The following is a 20,360-nucleotide window of genomic DNA, read 5'->3' as shown; positions in this document are numbered from 1 at the left end:
ACAAACGTCATCCAAAGTCCTCGTGGTGGACATCAGAACTTTGTATAATGTGACTCAGCCCTAAATGTCCTAGTATTACAGCTGAATTTTGCTCACTACAACAGATGAATTTTGCTTTAACATTTAGATGGTTTTATACTTTTAGATGATGGAACAACATGGGAAAACCCATTTTATAAATTGCATTAAAAACACGGGAAATCTCAAAATATTTCAAGTCCCTTAAAATACTCCAAAATTGAATATTGTTTTGTACTCAGTTTTCGAATATTTTCTGTAATATAATGGTTAAGTGGTTGGGTTGTGAATCAGCACTCTTCTGGTTCGCATCCCATTGCTGCTGAGCTCTGTGGATGGCCTTGGGTGGGCCACTTCTCTCAGCCCCAGCTCCCCAGCTGTATTGTGGGGATAATAACACTGACTTTCTTCACCACTCTGAATGGGCATTAATCTGTCCAGAAAGGCAGTATATAAGCATGCTGTTATAATTATTGTTGTCAAAATAATGCATATTACACAAATTTAAGTGTATTCACTTGAAATCAGATTACGAAGCAGAGATCTGAGTAGAACTGCAAATTTAGGGAGGGAAAAGACAAAAAGCTTAGGAAGAACAGATGGTTGCCCCCACTGAGTCCACTACTGATAATCAGTACCAGGAATACCTAGCCTAATTAAAATACTTTCAATAGAAGGCTTCAGAAAGGATTATGAGCTCTACAGGGGCAGCTTGGGAGGGAAAAACAGCCCTGAAAAGGGGCTCCATTCCCAGTCTACTTCGGCCCCACCCACCAAGGAAGGAGAGAGGAAGATGCAATTTGCTTTTCAGTCCCTGGCTCAACCTGGTCCCACCTACCAAAAGGAGGAAAGGAGAGAGGGAGGAGCAGCATGCCTGACAGCTGGATGAGCACCACCTCCCCCCTGCCAGGCAAATCCCACGAGGGCCACGCAGATGCTACCTTCCCCTCAATGAGTCAGGGCTAAGCGAGCTGTGCAAGGACTGTGTAAGTACGGGGTGGACCACTTTCCATGCTATGATTATTCACAGCACTCTTCCCAGAAAGTACTCAAATTTATACAATCATTATACGGAGGAACTTGGGAACTTGCCAACTTGAGAATCAGATACTTCTGTGCAAAGAGCTGTTTGGCACACCTGTGAGGGTTTTTTTTTATAAGCATATAGTTTTATTAATTTATTGTAAGTTTGGTTCTTCAAAAGGGCAATATGGTAGTGAGCCTCAGCTTTCTCATTCCATTTACCCTCTCACCCACTTTTTCACCCACTTTTTCTCTTATTTTGCCAATATTTCTTCCATGGTGTGATTGAGGTCCAGAGTTCTGGTTGAGGTCTCCCTCTATTGGGACATTGGCGAGATTCCCCTCACAATACTCAAGTTTACTTTGCTAATTAATGTACATTTTATTTACCTGACTTGTATCTACGGGTACTGGTGTGAAAGCTGCTTGTGACAAAGAGATGTTTGGACCCAGCAGGTCTCTTGTGCAGCTGCGATCTTGTTTGTATTCTCTGCTGTGTTCCACTTTCAACTTCTCCTTTGGAAGAATTGCTTCAAAACAAGGAGCATACCCTGGAGGGGGAAGGAATTTAAATTCCCCATGGCGGCCTCCAAGCAAGAAACGTACCCTATAAGACAACAATTTAAACAATTCACCCTTGTAGATACACTCTTACGTAAATTTAAAGTAACACAAGGTATGTGGATACGCTGCATTTATTTGAGAGTAAATTAGCTTTATCTCAGGATGATTGCCTTTATGTAATTATCTTTTGCTGCTTTCTTGCTTATTCACCTGTGGTGAATTAATTCTAGCTACTTCTCTGTTTAGTGTAGGTTATTAGTTTTGAGCTAGTAATCCTAAATGACTTGCAATATTTCAACATACCAAAAAAGCAAAACTGGTCTACTAAAACACTTAAATCAAATCTTTAAGAGAGCAGTTGTTAAATGCTACTTGCTTTCATTATTCAAAACTGGACTCCCTGCTTTGTAATTTGTATTTAAGGGAGGAAAGGCATACCCTTTAAAACTATCCATTTTCCCCTTTAAAATGGTAACAACAAAGCAGGGAGCCTGGCTTTGAACAGCCAATCTGAGTGACTGAAGTGTTAAATACACTCTTCCTTCTTTGCACAGCCCTGAGGCAAACTGAGGCTATGTGAGTCTGTAATTTGCGTTTTTAGAGACATACGAATATTTGGTTTTAATTTTACCTATTTAAGCACTGAAATCTTTGAAGTCAATGTGTGACATAAACAGCCTTTTACTGGCTGGATTTTAATAATTGGTCAGCTTATATTTTTAAAGGCCAAATCTGCTCTTCTTTCAGTTTGTTAATATGTGAATGTGAAATCACTGCCATGTCTGTCACGCATAGCAGAAATTCACAAACTTATAGCTTCACACCCTTCCAAATTATGCCAAATACAATTAATGACTAAATTGACTAGCTTTGCAAATGGTTTAAGAGAATGTCCCCCTTCCTAATAGACCACCAATGACAGGAAGCAGTAGATAGATGGTTCTTCTCTTCTTTTAGTCAAAATAAAGTCCACAAAAGTTTAGTGCATGTACATGTATGAGATTTCAGAAACTTTTTTTATACACTTGGCTTGCTGGCCATCCTTTAATCCTCTATCTCTTTTGGGGACCCCTTCCCAAAGCAAAGAGCCCAAAAGAGAGAGATACTTCATGTGGGAGCTGAAGCCAAACTGGTGTAGTGGATAAGAGTGGCAGGACTCTAATGTGTAGAAACGGGTTTGATTCCCTGCTCCTTTGCTTGAAGCCAGCTGGGTGACCTTGGGTTAGTCACAGCTCTTCCAGAGCTTTTTCAGCCCCACCCACTTCACAGAGTGATTGTTGTGAGAATAATAATAGCACACTTTGTAAACCACTCTGAGGAGGCGTTAAGTTGTCCTGAAGGGCGATATATAAATTGAATGTTGTTGTTATTGTTGTTGTTAATAATAATGATGATATTGTTGTTGCTATTGTTATTGTGTTGATTGTTTAATATACTTGGGGTAAAATTCTGCTTTCTTTTAGACTCTTCTTCTGAGAGTACATATGGCTGATTCTGTTTTGAAATGGACTGTACTTATCTGTAATTCAAATGAATTTTGAAACCTCTCTGGCAGCAGGCAATGCAGGAAACCTGTGTTTAACTCCATTCAAAAGAACGCTATTTTTACAAATTTTTCTCTTTTTAAATTTCAGTGCTATGTAAATTCTGATTTACTTTATAATGAATCAAATTTTTATTTTTATTCTGGACCTGGGATTACTTCTATTACTAACAAAGTAAACCTAGGTAACACTGGGACTCTTTCACTCTTTTTATAAGACAAAGAATGAGTTGGCCTTTGGAGCCCTTTGTCATGTATGCCTGTCTGCAATACATGCCATGAGTATGTGTTGCCTATTAATCCTCTGACACTATGGAGAGTTCTGAGTACCTTTCAATGCGTGTTGTTTAAAAGTTCAGTGTGTTATCTCTACTTTGAAGTTGAACACTCTCCTGGCAAATCAGAATACTTTCACTTTTAAAGCGAGCAGCCTTGAGACCGGCTGCACCTAACACAAACGATGGTCCTCCTGGGAACAGGGTTGATTTCATGCTTACTCTGTAGATGTAGTCTAAACTGTGATTTTTTTTTGTCTCTGGCGTTCGTGACAGAATTTCAACGGGCTTCTAACCTGGGGGGTGGGACTTTATATCTAACCATGCTTTTCCTTAACACATCACTTCTGCCAGTTCTACTGTCTGAGCACCTTGAACCTGATAGATCTCTAATAAAAGCTACTTCAGCCAAAGCACCTGTGTGATTGCTGTGGAGAACTTGGGGATTTACTTGCCAAGGACTGACATTTTGGAAGAAGTATTCTCCTACTTCTGGACCTGAACCCTGAAAGTGGACTACAGGCATCATGCCACAGGAGACAGACCAGGGAAAGGCAGAGAAACCAGAGGAACCACAAATGCAACCCAAAGACCCCGTGGAGGAGCGTGTGCTCAGTGCAACCAATGTTGCACCTAAAGAAGGACTATTAATCAATTTGGAATTAGAGTCAGACACGGGGGAGGAGATTGGAACGAGGCCCCCTCCCCAACTCAGTACTACCAGACTACCGCTGGGAGCAATCCCAAAATCCGGGATAACCCATGGGAACTGGCTACTCCCCACTCCCCAAGACTGTGTACCCAGGAGGTTGATGACCTACAAGGAGAAGATGCATTGACAGGACCAACAGCTTGGGCGAAGCACCTGGGAACTGGAGGAGCAGTCATGCCTCCCAGCTGTGTGGTTTGGCACCATCCTGGAGGGAGACAACTACCAGGAGACAGAACCAGAAAGCCGGCGAGGCGAGGGAAACAACCAGGGGTGGAACGTCAACCCCCCCCCCCGGAATTACAATTGCTGGGAGATGAAGGGAAAGAACTGGCCCGACAGATGAGAGAACAATGGAAGGACATCTGTCGGAAAAGCTTGTTCCTGGGGAGATAATCCCCTGGAGAAAGAAATATCCCGGGGCCGAAGACAAGGGAATCAGCCCACTATCGAGCCTCCAGGCAGACATGATGGCTACAAGATATGACTTATTAGCCCTAACTGGACTTACCCGGGGTTGGATGAGTACCCAGGTTAAGAGGGAAGATAAGCAAGCCATGGGGGGGGGCTATTACAGCAGACTTTGACGCCACCGACGAGGAGCGAGAAAAGCGGGACCAGTGACATGGAGTGCAGGGTGAGCTGGACAATCTCAAAAGACAAATGACTCAAGTGACAAGAGACCTGGGAGAGATGCTGCACCATTTATCCCAGACGGGTGGCTCCATGGGGCCAGCTCCCGATGATGACAGAGGGATGCCAGACCAGCCTGTGCAACCTGCAGGCCCTGTTCAACCATGGAGACCGTACAAGACCCCCCCCTTCAGTCTCTGTGGAACCTGATGCAGCCATTTCAAACCCCCTAAGAGTGCCAGCTGCCCCTCCCATGCCACCGTTCCAGGAGTGGCATAAACTGGAAGCACGGTATGATGGGGACCCAGAGGAACTGGGCTTCTTCATCGTGCAAGCCATGGAATTTTTACAAGAGTGGAGCCATACCTTTCCAACTGAACATAGCCAGGTAAGTCACGTGGGATCCCAACAGGCGTCGTCATGGCCAAATGGTACATTACTCTATACGAGGCCCAGGCCCCCAAATTGATGAACCTTGATGCGTTTATGAGAGCACTGAGAGCCCAGTTCGAAGATCTGCTAGAGGAGGAGTGGGCCAGAACAAGTTAAAGAGGATGCAGCAAGGCCACAGACCCGTGCATGTCCAATGCCTACCCCCTCCCTCTCATCCAAGACTTCTTGAGCATGGTGTCTCGGGGAAATTTTTTTCAAAGTTGGACTTAAAAGATGCTTACTTCAGGGTATGAATAAGGGAGGGGAATGACCGGAAGACAGCATTTAACACCCTTTTGGGACAGTTTGAATATACAGTGATGCCGTTAGGATTACAAGGGGCCCCTGGGGTGTTCATGAATTTAATCAACGAAATCTTACATAAGTACCTGTACAAAGGTGTGGTTATTTATTTAGATGATACTTTAATTTATTCAGAAGATTATGAGTCACATGTCCAATTGGTCCAGCAAGTGCTGAAAACTCTGCATGACAATTACCTACCTGTAAAACTGTTCAAGTGTGAATTTCACAAAAAGGAACTGGTTTTTCTGGGCTATAGAGTTTCGGGGCAGGGATTAAAAATGGACCCTGAAAAAATCCAAGCAGTAGTGGGGTGGGAACCCCCCAAGACCTGGAGGCAGTTACAATCGTTCCTGGGCTTCGCCAATTTTTACAGACCCTTCATAAAGAACTTTGCTCAGATAGCATTATCCCTCACTGACTTATTAAAAACCAAAGGAAAGGGGCCAAGCCAAGTGCAAAACTAGCTTGGACTCAAGAATGTCAAGAGGCATTTGAGCAATTAAAAAAACTGTTCACCTCAGAGCCAGCGCTACAGCACCCAAATGAGAACCAAAAGTTTATTGTACAGGTGGATGCTAGCGATGTTGCCATGGGAGGGGTCCTGTTACAAGCCGATGATGAGGGGAAACTGCACCCTTGTGCATGTGTGTCCAAAAAAATTTCTGAAACTGAACGTCACTGGGTGATCTGGGATAAAGAAGCCAGTGCAGTTACATTGGTGCTGTCTACCTGGAGGCTTTGGCTAGAGGGGGCCAAGGTACTTTTTGAAGTATGGACGGATCATAAAAACATAGGAGCGTTAAAAACACCGCACAAACTGGGTGCCAGGCAGCTAAGGTGGGCGGAGTTCTTCTCCAAATTCAGTTTCACACTGAAGTACGTCCCCAGCAAATCGAACTTCCTGGCAGGTGCTTTATCACACATGTCCCAACACAAAAGCCAAAGAGAGGAACTAATAAACAGTATGTTTTCGCCAACCCAAGCAAGTGAAACATAATATTCTTCCCACAGGCAGGGAGGAGAGAGTCTCTAAGGAGACCGAGAAGGAGGGGGACACTTTGCACAAAGATGTACTGCAAACAGGCAAATTGGGAGGCTGGTACAAGCAAGGGAAATTGTACATTCCAGCAAACTTAAGGGGGGAAGTGTTAAAGCAATGTCACGATTCCAAACTGGTCGGGAATTTTGGATATTTAGAAACACTGCACATAGTACAGAGACAATTTTGGTGGCCCTGCATGAGAAAAGATATTTCTCAATATGTTTCTGCATGCCAAGTATGCTTAATGGGGAAGACCAGAGAGGGCAAGCCGCCGGGACTTCTATGGCCCTTAGAGACCCCCTCTCGACCCTGGGCAGTGTTTTCCATGGATTTTATCAGCGACCTTCCCCCCTCAAAGGGAAAGTTGTGATTTTGGAAGTGGTGGACTTATTTTCTAAACAAGCTCATTTCATCCCCTGCTCTAAAATCCCCACTGCAAAGAGACTAGCCAATCTATTCATGCAGCACATGGTAAGGTTGCATTAGTTTCCTGATAAGATAATTTCAGATCGCAGAGTACAATTCATTGCCAACTTCTGGTGGAAGCTATTGAGAGTAGCAGGGATTGAGCAGGGGCTCAGCTCCGCCTATCATCCCGAGACAGATGGTCAAACCAAAAGGGTTAATCAAGTACTGGAACAGTTCTTAAGATGTTATATCAATTACCAACAGGATAACTGGACTGACTTTTTAGTTTTCGCTGAATATTGTTCGGCATCCATGCATCCACCGGCACCTCCCCTTTCATGGTGGCTCAAGGATATGAAGGCACAGCAATGCCATTCACCCAGACCCCAGAAACTAAGCAACTAGGTGACTTGGGGGAGTGGTGGATTAAACTGACAAAACAATGGGACATAATTAAAAAGACTCTTGAAAAAGCCAAAAAGGATTACAAAAATATGCTGATAAAAAGAGATCAACTCCCTGGGAGTTACAAGTGGGAGATTGTATACATCTCTACTAAGCATTTACGGGGAGAGCAACCAAGCAAGAAGCTAGGCTGGAAATTCTTAGGCCCCTTTCAGGTCACAAGAATCATAAATGAAGTAACCGTGGAGGTAAAACTACACAAGAACTTAAAAAATATCCACCCGGTTTTCCATTTCAGCCTCCTGAAGAAAGCTCCCCCTCCTGACAAATGGCATCCACACCGCGGGATTCCCTCCCCCCTCTTCTCGTGGATGGGCAACAGCACTATGAAGTCAAAGAAATCCTGGATGCAAAGCTAAAACGAGGAGTATTGTTTTACTTAATACATTGGATGTATTTTGATGAGGGGCAGAGCGAGTGGGTAAAAGCCTCTGATGTAAACGCCCTAAAACTGACTTGCACATTCCATAAGGCTTACCCTCACAAGCTGGGGTCAATGTAAGGGGGAGGGGTCAATTTTGGAAGAGGCAGTATGTCATGTATGTCTATCTGCAATACATGCCATGGGTGTGTTGTGTGTTGCCTATGGAGAGTTGACACTATGGAGAGTTTGGAGTACCTTTCAATGCGTGTTGTTTGGAAGCTCAGTGTGTTATCTCTGCTTTGAAGTTGAACACTCTCCCGGCAAATCAGAATACTTTCGCTTTTAAAGCGAGCGGCCTTGAGACCGGCTGCTCCTAACACTAACGATGCTTCTCCTGGGAACTGGGTTGATTTCATGCTTGCTTTGTAGATGTAGTCTAAACTATGATATATTTTTTGTCTCTGGTGTTCGTGCCAGAATTTCAACGGGCTTCTAACCTACGGATGGGACATTACTCTATATCTAACCATGCTTTCCCTTAACACGTCACTTCTGCCAATTCTACTATCTGAGCAGCTTGAACCTGATAGATCTCTAATAAAAGTTACTTCAGCCAAAGCACCTGTGTGATTGCTGTGGAGAACTTGGTGATTTACTTGCCAAGGACTGACACCCTTTAACATTCAAAGTGGCAGCAGTTTTATAGGACTTTTGATTAGACCACACGATGGATTTGGGATAAACGCAAGGAGTTTAGGCAAGAAAAAACTGTTCATGACTTCCCATATTTCCACATGCTCTTAGGCAGAGTAAGTACTTGGCTAAATTGATTGTGAGCCACCATGCTGCCCAGCCCACTGGCCCCACCTTCCACTGTCTTCCTGGGTGTGTTGGTGGAAAGGTCTCTCTAAGCCTCAGAAATGGTCAGGGGAGGGGGTTGTGTCACCTGGTTCCTCCTCCTGCCTGTTGTGCCTTGAAACTCCTCCGCTCACCCGTAGCTTCATGCCAGCACTCTATTCCCTGGCCTCACTGGGAGCCCTTCCATTTATAGTATCCTACCAGCCCTCCCCTGCCGTATCTGCCTCCGTGCCACCCTGGTCCCTTTTCTTTCCTCCACCTGCACCTCCCCCTTGGGATTGATTCCATCCCTGCCAATCAGCTGGGAGCATCTCTTTCCTCTTGGGCCAGTGCCCAATGGCTGGCTGGCTCCTGGGAGCTCCTGGTCCCACCTCCCCAGCTGTTTACCCTGCCCTCCATCCTGCCAGTGCCCAACCAGGTGTTGTCAAGCTCAGCCCTCTCAGGATGGCTGCAGCTGCCATGGGCCTTCCAGGCCTCTGCTGGACCCGCAGCGCTGGTGTTGGCTGCTGCTGCACTGCTGTGGGCCTCAGCTGATGTGCAGCTTGTTGCCATTCTGCCATGCAGCTCCCTGGCATCCTATCAGCCAGTAAGTGGGACAGAGGTCATGAGGCCAGGTCGGCTGTGGTCCGGTCCATGTTCCTCCTGTGCTGGCAGGCAGATGCTGGGGCCTCGTCTGGGGCAGATGCGGGCTGCTCCGGACACAGATGAATGGCCTGACTCAACTTGAAACCTTCATATATTTATACAAGTTTTTTAGAAAACTTTGAAATTGGGCCAGGTAGCAAAGCTTCCAAACAACCATCTTTCTTCCCCGTGACAATCAAACTGCAAGAGCAGTTAATCTAATCATTTTCAAGATCAGGCCAACTTAGCTTTTTCTGGATTGGGGAGAGGTTAATCATTCCTACCTTGAAGAAGCGTGATAATTTCTCCTCCCTCGGTGATACATTAATATTTCTCCAAAAACTAATCAGTCACTTCCCACAGATTTGGAGAATCTGGTCCACACCTGACATTCAAACAAACTGAAACTTGTCCAAGCAAAGACAACCAGATGTACCACTAATACCTCTGTCTTGAGCTCTGCTTCAACTGAGGTATCTACACTGGCCAGGTGACAGACTTTCTATGATGTGTATGGCTACAGTTGTTTTGAGACTGATGAGCAAAATAGAGGCATATTCCTCAATCTGATGAAAGGGACTAAATTTAGCTTTCCACAGAATGTGCTGTAAGGTGAAACCACACTAGTAATAATTGCCGGCTTGCATCCCTTAAGTGATCATGAAAAATCAGACCCAAACATCATGGCCTAAAGAATCTGCTTTCTAACATAAATTTTGAAACATTCATTCTGATGAGGAGTTTGGGCAAGCTCAAAAGCTTGCACAATGTTTTGTGTCAATTTAGTTGGTCTTTTGTTCTTGTTTTTTACTCTTAAATGGTCAGCCACCAGTGATCAGCTGACTGATCTTTACAGGGTGCATACATGGCCCTATTGGCCTGGTGGATGCTTGTCTTGACAATGCAGGGTGCCAAGAAAAGGAGGGTCTGTTGCTGCCCTATGACACTATGACAAATAAAACCTCTTTTGTTGTCATCTTTCAGACAGGCATCTTTTGATGGGACTATGTATTTGGAAATTTTAAAAATAGTAATATAAGCAACATATTTATGATTCAGTTCCAGAACCTAGATGGAGTAGATGTAACTATTACATACATGTGCATATAAAATAATTAAGCAGAAAATTGCCAGGTGCGTGACACCTGCAGGATGCCCTTCCAACTCTCATTCTGCATTCTTTGAGTAAGCCCTATGCATAGAAGTAAGATGCCAAAATTAAATTGACTGGAAAACAGCAAAGCAAATTATTTAACATATTCACTGAAATTAATATGATCAGAGAAAACTTCAGCAGGCACTAACTTTATCCCTGCAGAGAAGCTGACAACTGGAAAGAAAAGGCCATCTATGTTGAAATTCTCAAACATCCCCTGAACTGGCTGCCCATTTATCCGAAATGAAATGCTTGGAGCACTCAGGTCAAGGCAACAGCTGATAACATCATCAGTCTTTAGCAGATGGTGGTAAGGAGAATTGACACACCTTGATACGCAACCTAAATATAATCAGAACAAAAACTGAGTGTTAAAAAGCTATACAAGAATCAATACATATGATGACAAAAATAAACCAGGGAAGTCAATACTCTATTCAAATATGTCACTTTTCTTTTAAATAGAAAGTCCTCTATAAAGTGTTTCCATTTTAAAAACAACTTCAATTTAGATATTTGGACTGTCTTACCTGACCATAGATGAAGTCCATCAAAACTGTAAGAGTATAGGTCGTCACCAACACCATTACCTCCCCATTCTTCTCCTCCCACAGGGTATGGTGAATAACCCTCTGTTGAAGCCCAGCCCACACGGAGGTGAGTAGCTTCTGCTGTTGTAAATGGTTCCACGTGGTCTACGATTAGTTCATAATACCATTTCCTGTACTGAGCAGAGCCTTCACTGATTCCAAGAAAAATATTGGGTCTCATGCTGAATAAAAGCAGAAAATACATGTCAAACATATTAGAAAACCAACGTTTACACTAGTAGCTTTTAAAACTTTCATTTTATAGCAGTTGTACATAGTCTCCCATTTCTCAGTATCATCAGAAAATCTTTTGAATTTACTGAATTTCATTTTTTAAAAATCAACCAAAAGCAGGGTAACTAAAAAGAATACATCTTTATCAATGTAATCAGAAAGTTCCTTTTTGGCCAGCAAACAAGAGAGCGGGCAGATTAACTCCTCCTCCAGGTGAAGGCAAGACTGGGAAAAAGGTCCCTGATAAATCTTCTGGAAGATAGAACACCCTCAGTTCTAGGACTTGACTTCAGCACAAAAAATGTAAGAAACCCAAAGCTTTGTAAACTAAATAGGGATGCCACAAATTTCATATCAAACATGTCTGACAGCCAAATTTACCATATTCCAATGAGATGATCAGATGTCAACTGATCACTCAATATGATCCACCAGCAGTGAATGACTCAAATACCTGCTGAACGGGTTTGTGCCAGGTTTATTCAAAACTCAACATGTGCAAAGTGTTGGGCAGCCATTAAGTAAGGACTGCTTAAATGAACTCCAATGGGTAAGGTTTAAAAAAAAAAACAAAAAACACATGGCTTTTATTTATGACAAATTAACTATCTACAGCTGCATCCATATAATGAGGCACCATTTCCTTTGCTGTGCTTTTGTAAGTTTTTTTAAAATGAAGAAATAGCTGTTGTGATTTAACATTCCAACAAAGAATTGCCAGGATCACTGAAGTCCCAGCTTTCAGTTTTTTAAAACAGTATCTAGCTTCTTCCATTGTGGAGTTTTAAGGAGAAATGCACTGCCTACACCTTTCCCCTTATATCGCTACGAAAGAAGGAGCAAGAGACTTTTTAAAAACAAAAGCTGGAACTTGATCATGGCAATAAATTATTAGAATTTTAGATCTCAGTAGTGCAATAGCAATTACAGATTTCGAAAAAAACATACCTCCAAAACCCTTCTGGTGCCACAGCAGGGAAAATGGCTGCAGGAAAAGCCAACTGCACTGTACTGTACTATTAGAAAAGAATTCAGTGAAGCAATTTGTTGATTGGCCCGTGAACCAGTCAACAAACAGTTTAACTGAGCATCAAACTATCACATTCTTTTTTGTAACTGATAAACCAGGTATGAGCAATGCCCAAATTGGATGGTCAAGAGAAAAATATTCAAACAATAGAAAAATGGTGAGGTCCCTAAGTAATTCCTTTGCTGTAAAAGCTACACAAATGTAAAAACACAATATGCCCATCAACTACAAAGCAAGCACAGAAAATGGGTCTGCCTACTCTCCTGTTTGCTGCCAGAAACAAGTTTTGCGGTAAGTCCAACTTTCTATTCTCAGTCAGCAAGGCAGGAGAATAGTAAGAGAAGGGATACCTGAAAGTGCAATTTATATCTCATAGAGGGATGCAATGCTCAGTATTGCTTGGATGACTCTCCTGAAAAAGCAAGGATCTGCAAAGGCACCATTAGTCTTGCAGTGCCTTATAAATGGAGAGAGCCAGGTGGCCACATAAATGACATAGATCCTCTTGGGGAACATTTGTACTGAGAGTGGCTGAAGTGGCTGCCACACATTCTAAAAATAATTAGCATGAACCACACTGGATAGGAATAATACAATACCTTCAATTACCTTTAAAAAAACACCTCATTGTATTTGCAGAGCCTCCAATGAATTGACAATCCCCTCCTGTCTGTCTAAAAGGTAGGCAATTCTCTTCTGTTATGATAACTGTTGCAAGGGATTGACTGCTTCATTCGTCAACAAATGAAAGTGTAATTTATGAGTAACTGACTAGCTCTTCATAGAAGTCCTGCATTTCCACTTTCCCTTCAGACCCAAACCACTGCTAGTGCTAATAGTGTCCTGCTCAGGAAACACCATTTATTTACAGGTTTAAAATAAAGCAAAGTTTTTAATAAGCAAGAACAGGGATGTTACACCCCCTAGCTTTTTCTGTTTCTCCCTCTGGCACCCTCTCCCTCCCTCCCTTACATACTTTCAGCTTTCCTTTTTTACTTGTTGCTTTTCCTTGTTGCTCCTTCCTCACTCCAGCTTTACCTTCTCTTCTTGCTACCTTTTACCTTTTTAGTTTATCTTCCTCCCACATCCTCCATGCTGACACACATTGAGGCTGCAATGTTGGTTGTATGTTGCCTAGCAATCACCAAACTAGCTGCTCAGCTCTCACAATGTAGTCTCACATCTCAGGAGAACATTTTTTTCTTAAAGAGGTAGACTTAGGGCATCTTTAGATGATACATCCTCCACAAGTTCATGGAAGTGGTGCCTGAGTTTAACTGCATGTCCAGTTGTCTGTTTGTTCTGCAGCACTGCATGTGTTTCATCCATAGTCTTGATTTCCTGGACGTATGTTTCTCTGTGGCCATTCAGACAAGAGATTCATTGGTACAGAATGTCCTTTAAAAAAATTGCTGTACAGATCACAAAAGAATCAGCCTGAGATGGTTGACAGCTTGTAGGGAGCCAAAGGTGTGGTAGGAAGGAAAAAGGGGACATTGAGAGGGGGCTGCTTGCCCCACACTCACAGCAAAAGGAGGGGAAAAAAGCATCCTTCCAAAATATTGCTGATGCCTTTTTTTGAGAGTGAGAAAGATCGATCTTTGCAAAGGAGATGAGAAAGGATTTACATGCCAAAGGGATGGAGGGAGGAGGGAACTGCAGAACCAATCAAGGCATTTTTTTTACAACCACCTTGCTTTGGGGGCTTCCTCCCTTCTTTTTTATAGAATCCTCTCCTTCCAACTCCCCGCATGTCATCTTTAAGCAGAAATCCCGGTCTTCTGAAAATGTTTTTGATTATTTTTTGAAACAAAAGCCCAAACACAGAGAAAAGATGAAAGCAAGAGCAAAAATAATGTGAATTAATTGATTTGCACAACAATAAGGGGGTTTTGGAATGCTATCTTTAAAACAAGGAAGAGGAGGAAGACTGGTAATCAAGCCCATGGAAGTTCATGCACGGGTTTGATACGAGTGTGACTGCAAGAGCAAGTGTACATCTTCAGAAAGTAAATACATGGAATTCTCTTTACTTGCATGAACTTGTGGAAGATGTATCATCTAGAGGCTCCCATTGCTTCTATGATTGTTGGATTTTTCTGTGTGTTTTTTACATATTACTCTTGAAAAGCTAGGTTTCCCCAAGCAAAATTCTCTCTCTCTCTCTCTCTCTCTCTCTCTCTCTCTCTCTCTTCCCGGCCCCATTGTTTGGATTTTTTGAACCACACTCTGTGGTTCAGTTCAAAAATGTATGTGTGTATTTCATTTTTTTTTACCTGCTCACATGGTTGACAAGGCGTGTTTGTAAAAGAAGATCTCTTCCTGGTAGAAGATTGTCACAGATCAAATGTTGATTAGACCGTACTGCTACTCCATGGCATACACAGAGGGAACACAAAACATCTAAAACCTAGAAAAAAAATAATCATTACACTTATGAAAGTTCTCATGACCTATAATACAGCTTAAAAACATTAAGAAGGAGACAACACAGTCTGTCCCTTAGTAATTTATACAATTTCAGTGAGATAACTAAAGGATATGCTACTTATACACAGACCCTATTGTCTAATTCCATATGTGATCTGCATACCTTATGGTTTCTTCCATGTTTGTCCAAAAGACTTATAATTGATTTAATATGTCCTTCCTTAATAATATTTAGTGCTTCTGGGCTTTCCACCAAAACACAGTGTAAAACTTCAAGAATTCCTGAAAACACAAAAAAACTACAATTTATTATTTATGCAAAGTTCACAGGCATTCACAGTAACTCTCTTCTTACTATTATAATGGAGTTGATACAATGAAAAGGGAGGGGTGCTACTCAGTTTTGTAGTTCTTTCCTTTTGGGAGAATTGTGTGTTTAACCATATTGTTATTTTTATATGTTCAACCTTTTGCAAATAATTAATACACTTATAATTTTCATTATTTGGAGTTATATGCCATACAATTTTAAAATGTTTAAATTGTCAGAATAATAAAAAAGGAATTCAAGGTAACTGGACTATTACTACAAATGGTTTACAGCTCACAAAAAAAAGTGGTCTCTCAGCTTCACAAATTTGAGGTTGCACTGATGTAGAATGTGATGAAATCCTTAGTTCTGCTCTAGGGAATGATTACATGCTCACAACAAATTTCCCTGTAAAGGTAATTACCAAGGGAAAAACATGCAGAGAATTGTTTTTATATAGTTACTGCTAATCACAGTTAAGGACAATGTGAAAAATGTTCCTATAATAAAAGCAAACTAATGGCATAAAATTCAGATGCATAAGAAATAGGAAGCACTAAATCATTTGTGACCTCCCAATTACCAACTAATTAAAGCAGTAGTCCTGCCATTAAGCATCATTAGACCTAAATCAGTTTCTTGCAATGCTGCATTAAGACATATGTTCCCCTGGGTTCAGGAGACTTCCTAATTTTACAGTATCAAACAAAAGGAACACTGTTAAGAGCTGTCAACTTTTCTGCTATAACAAACATTAACATGGAATGAAAAATAGTCTAAAACAGACAAGACACAAGAGTCACTTTGCATCAGGCTCTAAAACTGTGCAGTAGTGTTTCATCACTTTGGATCAGGCTCTATGTGCAATTTGGGTTCAGTATTTGGTAAAAATTACCGAATTTTACCTGATATATGGTAAAATTTGGTAAAATTTTGCCTGATTTGGGCAAAGCTCAGGGGAAGAGGACGAAAAAACCACAGCCGGGCTCTTTCTGCCTTTGGCTACAAGCAACCCACTGCCGGTCAGCAATGGCTCATCTTTCTCAGCCCATGACACATCAACTATCTCCCCACAACTCACCTTGCCTCCACAACTACTGGAGAGGAGGTGAAGTGTGCGACTAGCAACTCAAAAGCTCATGAAATCGATCAAGGATGTAGGGAGCACACGTACTGGCCAAGTGCAGCTCAGCAACGAAATGTGCCCCTTGGCAATAAAAGACAAAGGGGCATGGAAAGCGACCAGTTGGGAGCCACGAGTCAAATGACCCTTGACCCTGCCACCACAGAACCTGATTCTGTTTAGCCCTGTCAGAGACTCATTGGGTTTTTTTTCTCTTTGGCGGAGGAGGGAAAAGAAAAGATTTTTAACATCGCATTTTTAAAACTGCTTTTTTGCTCTGTCTGGATGGTTCAGTTGGGCTTTTGTGTATGGGGATCCTTTGATTTCTGGCTTTTGAAGTTATATTTACTGTTCATTTTGCTGCTTGTTCTTTTGGGGGTTGGTTATCCTGTTGTGGGTAATTTGTTGTTTGGTGTTTTATAGTTCCTGTAATTTTATTAAATTCACTTGTTCTTCTGGGGCAGGGGTGCTGTTTCCCCTTGTTATGGGTGCTTTCTTTGTGAACTTTAAACCACTTGTGGTAATAGTCCAGTAAGCCCCCAGCCACTCCATTTGTTCCTATTGTGGGGGGAAAAACTAAGCTGTCCCACTGCAGAAACACATAGAGCAAGTACCCCAACAAACACCCCCCAAAGAACAAGCACCAACAACAACTGAATGCCAAACCAACTTCTGTGCCAACTTCTGTGGCCAACAGAATTGCCAGAAACACCAATCAAATTTCTGTAAAGTAAGAGCAAATCTCAACAACAGGGGAAAGCAGCACCCCCGCCCCCCGCCCCCCCCCGCCCAAGAACACACTTCTAGGGCCCAGGCCACAGCCTACTTTGGAAAAAAACCGTGTTTTGGCTTGCTAATTAGCCACACCTGCAAGCCTCAGCCATTCTCAAGAGAACTTGGAAGACTGGTGGGTCACAGCTTTAATTCGCATCAATCAGCACTCCCATATTTTCTCATGTTAGCACTACCAATTAAGTCTTTAAGCCCTGATTGGCTCCTGGATCATGAGCTGATGCAACTAGGCCTGAAAATGTCCATTTGCATGCACTGTGGAACCTCTCCAGTTAGTATCTGTCTACCAGCATGTGTATGAAAGGCTAATTAAGGCGACCTCCCATTTGGGTAACAACATCTGTTTCTTCAAATATGTATTCTATGTTACAAACTTTGACATATAAAGGAATTCTTTATTTCTGATTTACATCAACTAATCTGAAAACCAGGAACAGAGTTATTCTTTGGACAGTATTAATTTGGTATTGACAGCCGATTGCTATTTGATATACTCTCCCAACTGCCTCTGTCAAATGAAGAAACAGAAGGAGTGAAAAATTCACAAACAACTAAAAGTTCCTCTGCATTAAGGCCACAGTCCAACACAGAGTTAACTGTCCTTAAGCACTCTTAAAAGCATTTTGGATACTCAAATGGATTAAATCCATGTGTCATGTTGTAATGTTTTGCCATGTAAACAGTTTGCATATTTTATTTCTGCCAATTAAAATGGTTTTTGAATGTATGTTTATTGTGCTGGCCTCTGAATAATGAAGCAGGAGGGCAGGATGGGTGAGTGATGTGTATTGTGATTGTATAGTAGCTGTACCTTAGGGAGGTGGAGTGAACTGCAATATAGTTGGAGTTGTTGTGAGGGAAAGAGTTCAGTGCATTGTTAAAGGGTTAATCAGGGCTGTTCTGGGGAAAGAGGGAGAAGGAGTGAAGTACTATAATATAAGGGAAGTCTGTTTACTCTTTTCTTTGTGGATAAGTCTTTGTGACTGAGTCATTTTAGAAACTTTTGAAGAACTGTACCTATCTTGAAACCATTATGCTTATGGACTACTCTGAAAACAATACACTTACGAATTACTCTGAAAAATTACATGAATATACTTACAAATAAACTCTATTTCTAAGTAAAATGTTTATTTAATCTTTTGTAGCTTTTACCTCACAGCCGCTCCCATGAGCTGACCATTCTGTCATTCTATCAAATATAACAAAGCATTCCTGTATTGCATGTTGAATTGAGAGAACTAAGGCAAGAAAGCCTTTGTCACAGTGAAAATCTTTCAGGAACACTAAGGAAGTCAGGGATGCAGCATAATACATACCGCATAAAGAGAGTAAAATGCCAAACATGTGATGGTATTTAAAGCAGCATTTTTTATTTTTTCACAGATTTTCTGTTAAAATATTATACTGCATGTATTTTTTTAAAAACCCAAACCACCAAACTCAGTTATTTCATAGAAAAAGATGACAATCCACAAATCTAAAGTTCAAACAACTATCAACATCATATCAGAAATATATGGCCTATTAAATTACTAGGTTTCATACAAAGTACAACTATGGCTGATTTAAACTATGTTAGTTTATGAAATCGATTCCAGCTTGCACTGTAGTCAGGGTGGCACCTGGGAACAATCCAGGATCAAGCCACTTCCATTAATTATACAAACACTTTAAGACTAATGGTGTTTAATAAACCAACTTCAAAGCATGGCTTTGGATACAGCAATGCCCAAGAGGAAACATAAACAGTGTACCACTTGCACAAAATCTAATTCAACACATAGCACTTTTCTCCCTACTTATTATATGGCTAGAAACTGGTTGCACAAAATCTTGCACAAGGGGAAATGTATGTGAGAATATAATGCATCTGACTTAGCACAAGCAGCTACTGTCATCTTTTTCTTGTATTTCTCTTGCACAAGAGCTCTAGCACATGTGAAAATTTTGCACTGGATCCAGTCCATGATTTCAGATACTGATTTGATTCACCATAATCAACAATAAAGTGGCCCATATTTGGACAACCAAACTACCATAGTTAATTAAACCACAATTTTCCATGACATCCAAACTGAGCCATAGTTAATTACCATTTCTCCCCTTCCTATTTCTGAGGAACTTTTAATTGTGATATATAAAAAAAAACCCACAGAAAATTATCTGTGTACAACTGTTTTTGTCAAAAACTGAAGTCAATTCAACAAACACAAACATGGTTTACAGCATAAAAAACAAGAATGAATAATGATTAACAAAAACTGAAGAATTTTAATGACCCTTTCATATTAGATATAGTGTTGCCAACAAAATCTCAGTAAAGCCAAGACAAGTACAGGCATTTCTTAAACAAATGCATTATGGACAAAAACCAATCTTTCCATTTCCAGCTAATAACTGGCAAGCCCCTGTGACTAAATTATTCCTCTATCAAGTTTTCAGAATACATTTTTAAGGAAGACATTCTTGACATACCAGAAGATGCTTCCAATCTCTCCAGTCTGCTGATTAGCCAATCTAGAGATCCAGAAAACTGGGCACAGTTTTTACGATTCCCCCTAATCAAAGCCGCTAGAAAAAGAACAAAATTTGATTAATTCTTACTTATCTATCTTCATCTCCCCATACCCACATATGCTGTAAGTCCTTTGGCTGCACTGAACATAATCCATTAGCTCAGTCATATTACAAAAGAGTACCTTAATGTTAGGTTTTGCTACTACCAGACTGTGTTGACATAAGATGGCAAAGTGTTGCATGTAACAGAACAGATGACGATACAACGTTTTTCCCCACCCTTATATTTCACCATCCACTATACACAAAGAATGGTTTCTTGACCAGAACATCAGTGCACTAAGTTCAAAAATGGCACGTAGAGAGATTTCTTGGTTGTCCCTCATTTGCTGCTTTTTTCCACTAGAGGTCAATCATTCCAAGATCTCATTCCAACTGAAGTTGGATGTGCTTAAATTCTATAGAAATCAATGGGGCCTGTTACTTGCTATTGCTTTGCTCCATTGATTTCATGGGTCTTAAACCTTTACTAAGTTTTGTTGAATCGGGGTTCATCTTTGCCAGTTGTAACATCTTTTCCCTTCCTGCAGTAGGTATAAAGCTTGGGTGTGGCTAGAAGAGCAAGCCTCAAAGGCAAAAGGCAAAGACTTATTGGTCCTTTGGCTCTTCAAAACTGCCTTCAGATGAGCCAGACCATGAATTCAGAAATAACCCGAGATATAATTTGTTTTGTTTGTCGTTTCACTTATACTGTATTCTTTACTGCTGTAAGTGGCTTTAGGTCCTTTTAAAATTTCTCACTAAGACTCAAGATGGATCACACAACATAAGTCAATGTAATCATCAGTATGAGACACCAACATCATCAATTTATTTTGTTTATGTGACCGTAGGCCTTAAGCATAGTTAAA

The 20,360-nt window shown here is 41.4% G+C and overlaps 1 protein-coding gene across 1 annotated transcript in view; it reads right to left on the bottom strand.

Moving 5' to 3' along the window:
* RYR2 (ryanodine receptor 2) overlaps nt 1-20,360 on the bottom strand; it is a 720,715-nt gene that overhangs the window by 393,729 nt on the left and 306,626 nt on the right. The window contains exons 17-22 of the mRNA XM_054975163.1: nt 19,408-19,503; nt 14,868-14,986; nt 14,551-14,684; nt 10,951-11,192; nt 10,570-10,762; nt 1,432-1,648 (exon numbers count right to left, since the gene is read on the bottom strand). Coding sequence (XP_054831138.1) covers nt 1,432-1,648; nt 10,570-10,762; nt 10,951-11,192; nt 14,551-14,684; nt 14,868-14,986; nt 19,408-19,503 — 1,001 coding nt within the window. The remainder of the gene's footprint in view (nt 1-1,431; nt 1,649-10,569; nt 10,763-10,950; nt 11,193-14,550; nt 14,685-14,867; nt 14,987-19,407; nt 19,504-20,360) is intronic.

The sequence above is a fragment of the Eublepharis macularius genome, chromosome 1, assembly GCF_028583425.1.
Source record: "Eublepharis macularius isolate TG4126 chromosome 1, MPM_Emac_v1.0, whole genome shotgun sequence".
Classification (NCBI taxonomy): Eukaryota; Metazoa; Chordata; class Lepidosauria; order Squamata; family Eublepharidae; genus Eublepharis; species Eublepharis macularius.
This window is presented reverse-complemented; position numbering and strand designations above follow the sequence as displayed.